General features: G+C 33.8%; 3 protein-coding genes across 3 annotated transcripts; 2 read left to right on the forward strand and 1 right to left on the reverse strand.

The window, feature by feature from the left end:
• Positions 1–5,582: 5,582 nt before the first annotated feature.
• Positions 5,583–7,456, forward strand: LOC121115307 (uncharacterized). The gene is made up of 3 exons (XM_040709530.2): positions 5,583–6,179; positions 6,242–6,974; positions 7,106–7,456. The coding sequence occupies exons 1-3, from the start codon at positions 6,035–6,037 to the stop codon at positions 7,179–7,181; spliced, it is 954 nt and encodes a 317-aa protein (XP_040565464.1). The 5' UTR covers positions 5,583–6,034; the 3' UTR covers positions 7,182–7,456.
• A 934-nt stretch (positions 7,457–8,390) lies between these two features.
• Positions 8,391–10,521, forward strand: LOC121115309 (transient receptor potential cation channel subfamily A member 1). Its single transcript, XM_040709531.2, has 3 exons — positions 8,391–8,543; positions 8,606–8,806; positions 8,861–10,521. The coding sequence occupies exons 1-3, from the start codon at positions 8,510–8,512 to the stop codon at positions 10,387–10,389; spliced, it is 1,764 nt and encodes a 587-aa protein (XP_040565465.1). The 5' UTR covers positions 8,391–8,509; the 3' UTR covers positions 10,390–10,521.
• Positions 10,446–12,157, reverse strand: LOC121115310 (glycerol-3-phosphate dehydrogenase [NAD(+)], cytoplasmic). The gene is made up of 3 exons (XM_040709532.2): positions 11,682–12,157; positions 10,717–11,379; positions 10,446–10,658 (listed from the first exon to the last, which is right to left on the reverse strand). Exons 1-3 carry the CDS (start codon positions 11,978–11,980, stop codon positions 10,556–10,558), a joined length of 1,065 nt encoding a protein of 354 aa, XP_040565466.1. The 5' UTR covers positions 11,981–12,157; the 3' UTR covers positions 10,446–10,555.
• Between the last annotated feature and the right edge of the window lie 2,400 nt (positions 12,158–14,557).

A 14,557-nucleotide genomic window follows, 5' to 3' on the forward strand; every position in this document is an offset into this window, starting at 1 on the left:
CCCACTCTCCTGCGATGAATATTTTATACACGGCGTTACACAGCTAACATATATATACAGTATACTTTGTTGTCAGCTTTCAATTTTTATTTTCTCTTAATCAGTGTTCTGAACGCTGATTGGTTGAATTAGAACTAGTCCTTATTATGCTGTGAACAATGCCCGACAATTATTAATTATAATTCCATAGTTCGGAAGAATTAGCCAACTATGAACTTATTTTGTAACTCTTTTCTGCTTCTTTTCAGAGGAAAGGCTACGTGATATACTTAAGGTCACGTTGTGTATAAGGTACCGAAACATAGAGAAATAAATTTAGAGGGACGATAAGTTGTTTTTTATGCCAGCTTGATATTGTGAGGCAGATGTTTTTTTTATATTAAACTTGGGTAGAAGAACTCAGCTGCTATAGAAATAGATGTTCCTGATTTAAAAAACCAGTTTAGAATAGTCGGCAAAATTTAAGTAGCCATTTTGATCAAATTAGGTGTGAAAATTATATATGGCCAGAGTAAGACGCCCTTAAATTTGTAGACGTCAATGTAACACAAAACGTAAAACGTACATAATCAACCATAACTTTGAAACCAATAGAGATACATAACTCAATTTGATTTTAAGCGGAGGTTTTGTACTTTACCGAGTGCCCGTTCTAGTTATATATCTGACCCTAAAATTTGTTAAAAATATCATATATTTTTCAATATACAATCTTATTTCCGTGTTGTAGATAAGAATTAACTATTGCAATGGAAAGAATAAGATATTTTCCCGTTATTATCCAACTTTTTTCGTCTCTAATCGATCGAAACACATGTACAGATCTAGTCATTTTAAATATATAAAGGGTGATCCATTAAAATCTGAACACTTTTGAATTTTCTACTTCAACAAGATATCATTTATTAATTAACTATAGAACTTCAACAAAATTAATACAATAAATAGAGTTGTGTCTGAGCTCTCTTTATCATTAATGTAGCCGTCCTTAGTGGCAATGATGGGTTTCGAGCGGCAGCGGAAGGCCTGGCACTCGCTGTGGATGTAGTCCTCTATTATGATGTCCCAGTACTGGCTGACAGTGGCTTTGAGGGACTCGGTGCTTGGTGTTCTTCCCCTCGACATGTACCCAAAAGTTGTAGTCGAGGAGATTGTCATCAGGGTGGTGGGTGAGGGGTGGGGGTGGCGACCAAAAGTGTCAAAAAAGAGTTCAAAAGACTCATTCAAAAGAGTCTTACAACGCAAGAGATGGGTTTTTTCATTGCAGGTGTCAAAAAGTGGCCTCTCCACCCTCATAAGGCTCTTTTGCCAACTATTTTATTTCTCTCTGAACAGTCTGGTGTAAAACCCAGGGATCTCTTGCATAGACTTGAGGGGATGGGCTGGCTCTGTTTTCTTTAACTCCTCCGGGTCCAGTTTGTACTTTTTGACAGAGTCCTTCTTCCTATTTAACGTTTAGACGTTCTGACAGCGTAAAGGCTGGTCCTGGAGCCGCCCTACTGCTTCGAGCGAGCGAATGGAAATTCGTCCATCACGTTCAAGTGTCATTTTCTCGACCTGTACCTAAGCTAGATAGCTCAAGTTTGTTTTATTTTTTAACTAATTTTTGTCCTTTAACATATCAGAATATGAATTAATTTCAATCACTCAACTGTCATAAATTATTGAATTAGTAAGTTTTTAGATTTCAATTGACCACCTGGTAATACCTTGATTAAATTCAATAAAGTAGTATTCAATGCAAGTGTTAAGCCTTTTTTAATCATAAAGCCATTTGATGGAGTTTTATCAAAGTTTATAGTCCATTTTATGTAGTAAAAATATCAACTTTGAGCTCCCAAAATGAAATCACCTTCAATTAAGATACAAATTAATGACGTCAGTGAAAACGTTTTATTGAAAAGCTTCGCTGAATATTTAGGATTTTCTACAGCGGTTTTTTTCTTCTTCAATCATGACATAGTTTGTACGTGTGACAATCCGTGCCGTTGAGGCTTTATGCTCTTTACATTGATTCCACAATATCTAAAAATAAATAAATCATGACTTTGAATACAAAATTGTTAAATGATACTACGTCATCATTTAACAGTTTTTCTTAGGTTTTCTTTAGAATGATACTGTGGAAGGAATTAATTTATTAATTAATGAATTGTCAATTTAATGCAGTTATTTTGGGAAATTTTTTCGAACACAAATAATCAACGTTAGTCATAACATTGATTCATATCAACAACTGATAAAAATACGCTGTAAATTTTATTTTTGCGAAGCAAGCAATCATATTCATGATCCCGCAATTTTGGGCGAAAATATTATTCCCGAACGTACATTTCGCCGACGGATGATTTGGACATTTGGCCGAAAAAGGATATTTCATTTATTGTTATCATACGAATTCAATCAAAAATGATAGTATGATAAATAAGTATTGTTCAATTTACTATATATGTCATACAAGTGTTAAAATAATTAGTGTTATTTTGCAGAAAAAGATTTCAATTTTAATTATATTCATTTTGCTTCCCTGAGCATCAAAGAATCTTCATAATATCCCAAAACACTCTAGCACCGCTGCGTTTCTTAGCACCAAGGACCTATTCTAATATGCTATGAACCTCTGAACCTATTAAATTAAATTTCATGAAAAATGATAAATATAAATCAAAATATATTTATTAAAAATTTAGGGCAAATTATTTTAAAAAAAGCAACCCTGTTCAAGGGTGTTGGTTTTTTTTTTTTTTTTTAAATAAAAAAAATATTCTCTGCTGCATAATTTGATCGAATGACCATCTTTTTTAGAAAAAAAAAATCCTTCAAAAAAATTTATTTCTCTATTTTCTCATATTTTTTTTTATCCAGCCTGATAATTTTTCAAAAAAATACTCATTGAAGTAAGGATGAGTGGTGGGTCACACTTAAAAATTGAGCGGGCCACGTGTTGTACATCACTGCTCTAAATCTTTAGGTTAATCTAACTTAATTATGTACAAGTAAAAGAACCATGGACCGTCGTATAATTATCTAATGTGTCACATTATACTTATAAGAAAATGAGTAATCTTTAATATTGTATTCTCCTTTGGTCAAGTTCAAGTTTTTGAGCTCTGTGTCGAGTTGGGTTCGTATTGGATACAATATCCGTGCGCCGACACTTTGCTGATAGCCAACTTGCAGAACATTGCCGAAAAAATAAATCATACATATCATGATTAAATTCATCCTGCAATTTTTATCTAAAAATGATTCACAATAATGTTACTCCAATTTTTAATGATAAAAAGTTTAATTATTTGCTAAGAATTGGAATGATTAAGTGATGATTGACTAATAATGGATTCATTTAATTGTGAAGATGTTTTAAAAGTTGACTTCAACGGTGTAACGAGAAGTCTCGGGACAGCAACTTCAACTTAATATTTCTCTTAGGCAGGTGTATACTTTTTAATTCTGTTTGTTCTTTTTTAACGTGTTCTTGAGCTTCTAACGACGACATCATAAGCCTCAAGTACGCCATCATTTCGCTTCATTTCGAAGGAAAAACCTTTAATGTCATTACCAAGGCCCTGAATGGCCTCAATATGTTCAAGTCATCGGTTCACTACACGAACAAGTGGTACAAAGAGTGTTGATGACAGGCTCAGGAGTGATACTCCGAGGTACACGAGGACACCCTGATTGATCAAGGCAACGGAGTCGAAGATCAACTATAAAAAGAAGCTCTCCATGAGAAAGATGGCTAATGATGGCAATGCGTGTTTCGAGAAACCATGCGTAGGGGTGGTCAGGGAGGACCTGAAGATGAAACTGTATCGTCAACAATAGTTCCTGCTTCTTAGTAAGGCCACAATGGCCAAGAGGCCGACCCGTGTGAAGAATTTCCGAAATTCCTCAATTCTTGTACGGACGTTTGAATCATTTGGAATGACGAGAAGATACTAGATATAATTTGACTAATCATTACTCAAATGTTTCGAGTTTTGATTAATCGAGTTCACTTATCGTTTTAAAAATATTTTCTTCCCTTCATTTTTGCCGTCCATCAATATTAGTAGTTAATGTACTAATATACCGTTGATCTTCCCCCATAAGTAGTTCGAGTAAATTTGAAGTTGGCGAGATCGAGAGGTGTTTTTTTTAGATTGAGGCACTTCATCATCACCAAACTTTTGCATAAAGGGAAGATCAGGATTTTGCAATTGGGTGCAAATGTATTTCTCCTTAGTTCCAAGATTCAGAGGGGAATATTCAAATATCCTCTAATTAGCTATTTTCAGAATCTGACTCCATCGCATATCCAAGGGGATCATGTAATCATACCCTAATTGCATCATATGCATAGTTTTCCCTCCAAAAAGAGAGCCTAATGAAGGAGGGTTTTTCCAAGTGGATTTTCTCACGAAACATATCATCAAAAGCTGTATTGTAAACTAACCAGAATCCAATTTTTTTATATATATTTCACTCAAGCTTAGAAAAATGTGCAATTTTCCCACAAAAAAGTGCAAAATCGGCACTTTTTGAGGAATTGAGCAATCACTCACAATTCCTAAGTCTAGTAATCTATGATCAGGGTCGGTTTTAGAGGGGGGGAGGGGAATGGGAATTAATAAATCTTTAATATTGGATAATGAATAAAACTAATAAAACCGGACATTTCACAGATATATAAAAAAGTCCCTACGAAATGATGATATGTTTGAGAATGTGATTATTATTACGAAAACAGAAAAAAACCGCATTTCTGAGAATTAAATACGCCTATCAATATGATATGTAAAGCCCCGCCAAAAAAGTAGTGACTCATAAAGTAAGATATGCACATAAGTGACCTTGATTTAAGCCTAAAAAGCTTTAACAGCATCTTCTCAATTTATAACTAAGAAAATATCGTCATTGTTAAATAAATCATTTTTAAATGATCAAATAGCCAATTATATAGATACTGTTTGACTGGTAAGCCTGAATTGTGAATATGAGACATAATAATCTTCGCAAAAAGTGAGGATATTGAACTTTATGTTAACATACTATTTATGTAGGTAGAGTGTACACGTCAATGATCCAACCTCTAACGTCATAATCCCTCCTGTATCTAATCTATTTTCCCGCGTAAAACGTTCCGTTTTCTCTTTCTTTGTTTTTAGTCCCGCTATATGTATTATATTTCAAAAATGACTATCGGTTACATTATTATTCCATTTACTTTCTTGGTAAAAACTTGGTTGAAAACATTTTGTATTTCATTTTGCAGGATTTATAATACATTTACAAGTTGGAGTCATTTAAAAACACATAACTACTCAATTTTTTAGCTTAACCTATTCAAAAATGTGTTATAGAGACTATTATAAGTCCCCCTATATCCTTTCAGTCCTCCTCAAAAACCATTTTTCTTTAAAGAGAGAAAAAATGCTAACAAAAAAGTTTTTAAATAATTTTCTTTTATATTGCATTTAAAAGGACAGCGTCGCTAGACATTTAAAAGGAATTTTTTGTTGTTGTTGTTAGGTTCGTAGCGTTGTTTTTAGGTGGTTAGTTTTTTATCCTTGTTTTTTTTTCTTTGACCCGCACGCATAATATTTAAACTGACTTAAGCGTATTTAAACTCCTAAAATCAGACCAAAGGGTTTTGAGTGATTTGAAGCATTTTATCGATAAGAAAATGGGATTATATTGGATCCTTGCATTATATTTAACGGCATGAATAAAGTATATGAGGGCATTTTCGAGAATTTATGGACTAAATTGCTACGAAGTGGAGTTGCGATGGAGTGTTGATGTTAGTTTATTTAAAGTACATAATAGTTTAGTATTTAAAAAAAGGTAAGCGTAGAAGAGCTGGCCGGGTGGTCGAGGAGCGAGCAGCAATGCTATGCAGCTATAGGTTGTTGTATTTTTTTTTAAAGATAAACTTGGAGGGAAGCTTGGTTTTTCATTATTTCAAAGACTCGTCTCTGTTGTCCTCTCCTTAGCTTAGTTCATTGAGTTCTTTAATATTACTATTATTTAATCTTGTGGATATTTAAAAATGGAAGCTCCGGAAGGAACGCACTTGTTTCCTCTCTCGCCTACAACTCGGCGAAGACATCGTGGAAGAGGTGGAGTGCTGGATAATATGACTGCCTCTACCATCACCAACAATCCATCCTTCCTCGCCACGACTCCGGATCATGGTAGTAATTTTAATTGAGTTTAATTGAAATATTAATCGACTAATGTATCTTTTGTGTATCAGATTCTGATGTCTGTATGCTGACTCCAAGCCCTGACGAAATGGTGATTCAGGCCCGTGGCCGTCGTTCCACTCCCCTCATTTTTAGTCCTGATGTCCATTTAACCCCTTATAGAGGTAAACGAGCCACTTCTGGAAGACTCCTTCTCCTACCCACTCGATCTTCACCTCGTAAACGACTCACACTCACAGATTCTCCTCCCAGTCCCGTTAAAAGGAGTCCCATCACCAAGAAATTCCGGCTGGAGTCAGTGGAATCTGTTTCATGTGCACTGAAAGGCTTATCCCCGGATCAATTGGTCTCTCTTGTCTCCAGACTCATGGAGAAGAAGCCAGAGCTTGCAGAAGATATACGACAAATAATGCCGTCCCCGGATCTCGCTCCCTGTGAAGAACGCCTCAACTACTTAAAGCGCAATGTCTATAAAGCCCTCCCCAATACTCGTTTAGAGTCTAAAACGGACTCCATGGCTTATAATCGAGTCGCCACTCATTTGCTTGCTTTTAAAAAAACACTTATTGATCAAGGAAAGGTGCTTCTTGAGGCCAATCAATGGCCTGCACTCCTGGATTACTCTCTTATGGCATGGGCTTATGTACGGACAACTCCGGTATGGGATAATCCTCCTCACAATAATATTCGAAAGCAATGCTTTAAATCCTTATCTGCTAATTGCATGCACTCTTTAAAGAGGGGAGAGTGGAGCGATGAGGTTTACCTTGACATAAAGAACAAGTACGTTGCTTTTATCCATTCTATTATATATACTTAAATATCTAGTAAATTGAATTTAAATCCTTTTTTTCTTTCTTTTTTCAATTGAAACCCTGATCTTCATTAATATTTATTGTTCCTTATTTTTTTAGAATGATTCCACTCAAGCAGGACTCAGAAGAAATTATCACGTGCTTGAAATACATTGACCAATTATACAATATGTAAAAATAATTGTAATTCAATATATATTTTGTTAATCCTATCGAAATATTTTATACAAATATTTTAAAACTCAATATTCGTGCTCATTATTATATTATATTATGTGAGTGTTTAACTCTATTGGCATTTATTAGGCTTTTTTTTAGAGCTGTGCATTATTGAATATATGCTATGTGGTAGCTCTTGGTATATGTAATCTTTTTTCCCTTTAGTTTATGTTCCTTATTTCAAATATTCGTGTGTCTAAATATCTTTGAAATATATTATCTCTTGTCTTACTCAATCTAGATTTATTTAAACGTCGAAGTGGGCCTCTTCTACTAATTGAAAGGAAGAAAACTACTGTTATTGCATTTTTTTATAATTGGGTCACCACTATAATAAGAGTGTCGGCATTTTCTCTCACAAAACCAATACGAACTTTGTTCAATAATGTATTATTGACCTACAGTTAAGTATGAAATGCACAAATAATATTTTAAGATCAATATCTAAGTATATTATTTATCAACAATCTGATAACCAGTCTATAATTAGTTTTTCATATCGAATTTGGTTAGGACTTTGAATTTTTTTGAGTATCTTAATTCTTAAGCCTTTTTATAGGATATCAAGGAAAACCATTGTAATTTCACTAAAAGTTTCACTTGGGACTCGATTTCCACTTAAAATCTAAGCTACGTGTCTTGACTTGAACTTGAAAGTCCTTTTAATTTTATTAAATGGATACGAATTATTCTACAGTATCTTTTATTTTCTAAGGACTAGAATTGGACTCACTGAAAAATATGTTCAAAGACTTGAAACTGATTTGGACTTGTAGTATAAGGACTTCTTTCCACCTTTGTTCATCCTTTTTTTTAGGGTTATGTTTTTGTAGGAATAATCCCACATGCTTTCACCTGCTTCTAAGCCAAAGGGAGTATTATTTGAAGTATAAAATATTACTAGTATTGAATGAACAAAAGCGTATTTGCTTATAAAATTTATAGTTACTTTAGGATTGATACCGATAATTGAAGGGGAATTCTTTTTTGAAACGTATGTTTGCTTACAATTTAATTCAGACAAAAATCACTCGAAGTTGATATAATAATTAATTATTTAAATATTTTATATAATAAATATTGCGTTATTTGTGGAATAAAGTTCATTACTTAATATAATTAGGTCAAATCCAAAAGAGGACTTGCAAAAAAAGAAGAAACAAATGAATTAGCTCTTAAGGTATGGTGGATGGTACTATTATTATAATATAATTGGAAAGCGGGCCTTTTTCTATACCTTAGAATCATATTGTATAGATTTAGTTAGTTGTACAAACGCATAGGATGAAGGAAGTCGAAGACGGAATTAATAAAGAAGGTAATATTATTCATTATTTTTTTCATACAATTAGGGAATTTTAATTTGTATTCTATTTAAAGCTTTATTCTATAAGGAAGACTCTGAACAAGATGACAAAAGTACGAGAACATCCGCGATATCTATTTCTTCATCAAGGAGTTCTTCAGCAAGTACTAATAAGAGTAAAAAAATTAGTCCCAAGGTGGAAGCGGCATTTCAGATCATGGGGGAAAGTAAAAGTTCTGAGCTGATTATGAAACACTTGGATCAACATTACTTATGTGAGGGATTTAAAAAAAAAAATCAATTTAACATGTTTTATCCAACATTTTCAGGGCAAAAGTCTGCAATAAGCGGAAAAACGGCTTTTCATCATATACTCACCAATCCATCCACTAATGGGATTTCCTTAGCCTCACAAAAATTGGACAAATGTATAGAAATCTCAAATATTGATGGAAAAACTGAGGGAGGTAATAATATTGTGATGAATCTCGAACAAATCGATGTGAATATCATTAGAGATATCCTACATTACAAGTCAAATGGCAACGTCATGAAACTTCTTGAGCATCCAACGCTTAGAACCTTTATAAAAATGAAATGGAGAAAAGTCAAGTGGTTCTTTTTTCTGAATTTCTTAATATATTTGATATTTCTATTGATTTACTCTGCGTTTTTGGGTGATATTTTTTATCGACCCTCAAACAAGAAAGTGTCACTCAACGTTGAAGACCTTACACTCAATGATGGAGGCGGCTTTTGTGTTCCTGTAACAAGTTTAAGGAGGAGTTTTGGAGACGTTGATGTTTCTGCAGGTGCAGGAAGTCCTTTTCTTTTTCCAAAAGACGAAGAATTTGAAAAGCAAAAGAAACTTCGTCTCAAATCAACCTTCTCTCGATGTAAAGCTCCGAAAAACGAAAAAGGATTATCTTCATATAAGAAGCTCGTTTGCTCAATTGAAATTGGTCTCACTATATGCCTTGTTTTTTTGTTTCTACAAGAAGTTATACAACTACTTGCTCTTCGTCCTAAATCTTATTTCCGAGAATTCGAAAATTGGCTAGAATTAACCATTATCGCAATAGTATCTTTCTCCCTAATAACCCAACGTGATGTAGAAACTTTCAAATGGCTCTCTGCTATAGGAATTTGTCTTTCATATCTAGAGCTTATATTTTTGATGGGTCGCTATCCACTCCTTGGAGGCAGAATAAGTCTCATGTTCTACAGCATAACAAAACATCTTTATCGAAGTGTACTAACATTGGTTGTATTAATAGTTGGTTTCGCCTTTGGGTTTTTTATCATTTCACACTCAAAGCCAAATGATCATTTTGAGAATCCAATCAAGGCCATTTTAAAAACTCTTGTAATGACGTTAGGAGAGTTTGAGTTTAATGAACTCTATGTTGCCCATGAAAAAGATATGGTATCTTTGGCGTTCACAATGGTCTTATTGGTGGGTCTGATATTCATTGGAAGTCTCGTACTCATCAATTTACTAGTCGCAATAATTGTTTCCGATCTTAGCGAATTGAGACACATTGGGATGATGCAAGAACTTATTAATAAAGCACAACAAATCATTTTAGTTGAAGGTTTGATATCGTATCTTTCTGACTCGGGTTCAAAGTTAATTGAAGTTGACAAAAAGGTCAGTATTTGTGGACACTTTGTTTGCAACTGTAAATCTGAGTCCATGAATGAAATTGAGGACATTCGTATAATTTTAAAGAAAAGGAAATTAAGGAAAGAGTTACGAAATTTAACCTGCAAGACAAAAAGCCAATTTGCAGAAATAGCTGAGGATATTTTAAATAATGAAGTGCTCCGAAATATTATTATTGATCAGAGGTTGTGAATCATACAATATTTAAAAAAAAATACTATTTACATATTAATATAGTATATCATATCTGAATGTAACAAATATTATATTCTTCTATTTAATCAAAATGTACTCAAAAACTCAGTCATAAATATTATATTATCATGTGATAATTGTTATTATTGAAAAATTTTAATGACTACTTAACAAATTTATAGGTAGTAAATTGGACACTTTCCAAGAGATCTTGTGGAGGAATTTCCTTCTCGCAAATTGCATTGATAGTGACAAATAAAGGGAATCTAAAGTTTGGTACATTAATGCAAAATTAAGTATATTATTATGATTAGTGGAACTTACTTTTTTTCCAATTTTTTGGTTTTGATAACATTAGCCACTTCCTTGGCAGTGAGTGGACCTTGAAGCTTCTGACCATTGAGCATTTCCTTTTCCAAATCTTCAAAAGAATTATTCGGATATTGCTTAGCAAACTCTTCCGACAAAGCTCGATTACGACCCCCGTAGGCCGTAGTCATAATGTCGGCAACTCCGCAACTTTCTAAATATGTACTAATTTGTGTATTTGGCTCATAGAGTTTGACAAATTCAATCATTTCCATGATACCCATTCGAATAATTGCTGCTTTTGTATTGTTACCCATCTTCATTCCATCAGAGAATCCAGCTCCAACAGCAATTATATTCTTGAGACCTCCACACATTTCCACAGTTATTCGATCCCCCTCCACTATCTGTGTTCGGAAAATATTGGTCTGAAAAAGTGAGCGAAAAGTTTTTCCATTTTCGTAGCTTTTACATCCGATGGTCGATTCACAAAATTTACCCTCTGCGATTTCTGTAGCTAAGTTTGCTCCCATCAAAACACTCACTGGCATCCCATTGAGCATATTACTGATTTCTTCAGACATTAAAATTAATTCTCCATCTTTGATTTGAAAGCCTTTAATCAAGGAGATTCCAATGGCTCCTGCCTTGACTTGACTTTTCAAAACTGAACAAGATCTATTTAAAAAAATCAAAACTTTATTATTTTGAGTACTTGAAAGGTTTTCAAATAAGTTAAATTAGGATGAGCGTATTTTAAATTACAAAAAGAGGACACTGAGCAACTGAACTGTGTCGATATTAGGGTAGGCGGGTTGAAAATTGATAAGTTTTGGTTATTGGTTTTTAAAAGATATATATATTTATGATCTAAGATAAAACTCTTAAAAGCAAACATTTACAGAAAGTAAAAAGAGAGGCGAAAGAAAACATTTGGTCACACCCTATTTAAATGATCCCTTGACTGATACTCGACTCACTTCGAAACAAATTGATGTGGAAGACAAAAAATATAAATATCGGCTCCTTCAGCCGCTTCCAAAACGTCTGGAACGGCCTTTACATTGGAGGGAAGCTTTATTCCTGGCAAATATTTAACATTTTCATGTTCTTCATTGATTATTTCCGTTAATTTACGTCCATTAATATCCTCCTCAAAGACCCACATGTTGACAATTGGATCAAATGTTTCAGGGTTTGCCTTGACATTATCCCCAACATTTATAACCAAAGCACTGGCAAAATTGCCAGAGCCAATCATGCAAACCTTGAGAACCATTTTAATACGTCAATCAAGTACGTTTATACCATGCAAAAACCACGTTTTGTTTCTCTATTAATGATCTTAATAATAATTTGCAGTAAGACTAAGTATACTCAAAGTAGTAGGCGCGCATGCGTTAACTTAAAAATACACTGGATGTTTAAAACATAGGCTCTGTTTATAAAAAGACACTGAGACTTGCGAGAGGGAGAAATACAAGCCTAAAAAGCAGAATAGGCTTACCCAAGTATAAATCTTGTATTTATTATAAAGACTATTGATGATGTAAAGGTCGTATTATAAAATATTATATAATCCCCGGAAACGTTATAAGTACGCTCTTTTCCATCTTTTTAAATCAGTTTTTTCACAATAATCAGTCATTTTGGTGTTCCGTCCATATTATTATTTCCGTTCCGCGTTTCAATCATAAGGTAGTACCATATATGTACACTGTAAGACAGCAAATCGCGACTTCTACTGATAGTGTCAGAGAGGCCTCATTTGAGAATTAGGCCTCTTAATTTTTCAATATAATAATTTGGTGAATATTAGCATTCAAATGAGCTACAATTGACTAAAACACCTTCACTCATTGTTGAGATGGAGGCCAAAAGGTTACCTCACCTACAGAGTCATTGAGATTCTGCCGGTAAACTAGACTCAGTTACCAGCCTCCGCGATGATACTGGGAATCGCCCGGAAGGAGGTGGGCTTACTCTGGGTGAAGTCCAATTACACAGAGGGAAACTATGTCTTCCAATAGGACTCCACTCCGCACACGAGGGACACTTCGTGAAGGTGTGCGCAGCCTTCAGGCCCAGGATTGAGGCCATGGTGGCAGCAGAGGGTAGACATTTTGAGAAATAACTTTATAATTATTGTTCTTTTGAATAATATATATGTATAGGCCACTCGTTCAACACTATGTTGTTCTTTTTTTGAAAGCCCAACAGGCATGTCTTTGTTTATAATTCTGAATAACAAAACCAAACAAACATTTTAATTGAATGTAAAACAATCTCTTCACATATATGATATTGGTTAAAGATAAAATGATAATAAGAAAAACGAAAAAAAAAAATCACACCTTTTTTCATTATTTTTCGATACACATAACTAAAAGTCCGAATTAAGGACCATCGTCGGGAAAATTAGATAAAACCTCTAGTTCTTTCTCGATTACACTTTCCAAATGTTCATATGTCCGAGTTAAGGTAAAGTACCAGAAACTTTCATACTGGAAAAGGGTATTCAAAAAGTGCCCCCTCAGCCCTCCGTACCACAACCACAAAATAGGTGTCCCAAGTGTTCGCCTTTCTTTATCATCCCTTTAAATCATATTTAAAAGAGTAAAAAAAGGACTTGATTTCTTGAATTTTTTGTGAGTACCATTGGAAGAGAACGCAAAAATCTCATTTTTAGTGTTCAACGTTCCAAAAAAATCAATTCTGTTCAGTGTTCACTTCACTGAACGCACTTTCCAAGGGACGCTGTTCAATTTTGCGTTCCGTTCACAAACCTGATAATATTAAGGAAAATAGTGAACTACCAATTAAAGGACTTATACCTTACTATCTATCAAATGATTATCCCTTTCAAGGTTAATAAAATTACAAGGTTAGACCATCATGTAATCGGGATTGCTAGAATTTTTAATTTGATGTTGCGTACGACTGCTGAGCTAAACAAACAGATTTTGACAAAACATGCAGCTAATTATATTCTATGCCGTCAATTTATAAATGCGTGGTGGAAGTCAAACATCAGTCGTACACGCATTTTGGTATAACTTTGTATTTTTATTAACCTTGATCCCCTTAATATCTTGTTTATTTATTTATTAGCGGTAGTATCAGACATTATGCAGAGTTACTGAGCGGCGGCGAACAGACAAACTTTGCATTAATAATATTAAAGATAAGTCCCAAGAAATCATCAGTGTTACTCTCCGTTAATATGGGCATACTCAGACATTGTAACTCAATACTTAGATGTTATCTCCTAAGGAATAAAATAATAATAGTAAAATATGACGTGATGAGCCAGGGATTACATGAGTTTCTAGAGCGATGTCTGGCTAAGCTTTAGCTACACACGCTCCTTACTAAACCTTTTCTTTTTAATATGAGCTTTAACTGTACACGCTCTTTGATAAAAAGGAAAATCCTCAACATTTTATAATAAGATTCCAATAAACAAAACTATCTGACTCACGCTACTTCAAGAAAATAATACTTGAAACTTATTTGTGATTTGAGGGTTATCATATACGTTACATATATCCAGTAATGGGAATTTTGTAGAGAAAAATCACAGTGTAATTATTATAAATAAATAAACAATTCTTGTGTGTGCAATTTTATTTTTTCTTTCTTTAAAAGATCGTTGTTATGTTCAAATCTCTCTTATAACTCAGGCCTCTCTTTGGTGTCAATCTGTGAAATAATGCATAATAAAATAAATCGTGGCCGGTATTTTTGCCTCGAGGAGATTTTGCCGCATGACATATTCCCTGCCTTTTCATGTTTTTATATGATCGGTTATAAACTTTACTGCTAGGAGAAGAAGAAAACAAAGAAAATAATGATG

The sequence above is a fragment of the Lepeophtheirus salmonis genome, chromosome 3, assembly GCF_016086655.4.
Source record: "Lepeophtheirus salmonis chromosome 3, UVic_Lsal_1.4, whole genome shotgun sequence".
In the NCBI taxonomy this organism is placed as follows: Eukaryota; Metazoa; Arthropoda; class Copepoda; order Siphonostomatoida; family Caligidae; genus Lepeophtheirus; species Lepeophtheirus salmonis.

Bases quoted from the DNA above. Each gene is read 5' to 3' on its own strand.
- LOC121115307 (XM_040709530.2), top strand. From the start codon at position 6,035: ATGGAAGCTCCGGAAGGAACGCACTTGTTTCCTCTCTCGCCTACAACT. The intron at 6,180-6,241 runs GTAGTAATTTTA...TTTGTGTATCAG, and splicing joins CGCCACGACTCCGGATCATG to ATTCTGATGTCTGTATGCTG. The intron at 6,975-7,105 runs GTACGTTGCTTT...TTATTTTTTTAG, and splicing joins TACCTTGACATAAAGAACAA to AATGATTCCACTCAAGCAGG.
- LOC121115309 (XM_040709531.2), top strand. From the start codon at position 8,510: ATGAAGGAAGTCGAAGACGGAATTAATAAAGAAG. The intron at 8,544-8,605 runs GTAATATTATTC...TTCTATTTAAAG, and splicing joins AGACGGAATTAATAAAGAAG to CTTTATTCTATAAGGAAGAC. The intron at 8,807-8,860 runs GTGAGGGATTTA...CAACATTTTCAG, and splicing joins CTTGGATCAACATTACTTAT to GGCAAAAGTCTGCAATAAGC.
- LOC121115310 (XM_040709532.2), bottom strand. From the start codon at position 11,980: ATGGTTCTCAAGGTTTGCATGATTGGCTCTGGCAATTTTGCCAGTGCT. The intron at 11,380-11,681 runs GTGAGTCGAGTA...TTTTTTAAATAG, and splicing joins CCACATCAATTTGTTTCGAA to ATCTTGTTCAGTTTTGAAAA. The intron at 10,659-10,716 runs GTAAGTTCCACT...ACCAAACTTTAG, and splicing joins ACCAAAAAATTGGAAAAAAA to ATTCCCTTTATTTGTCACTA.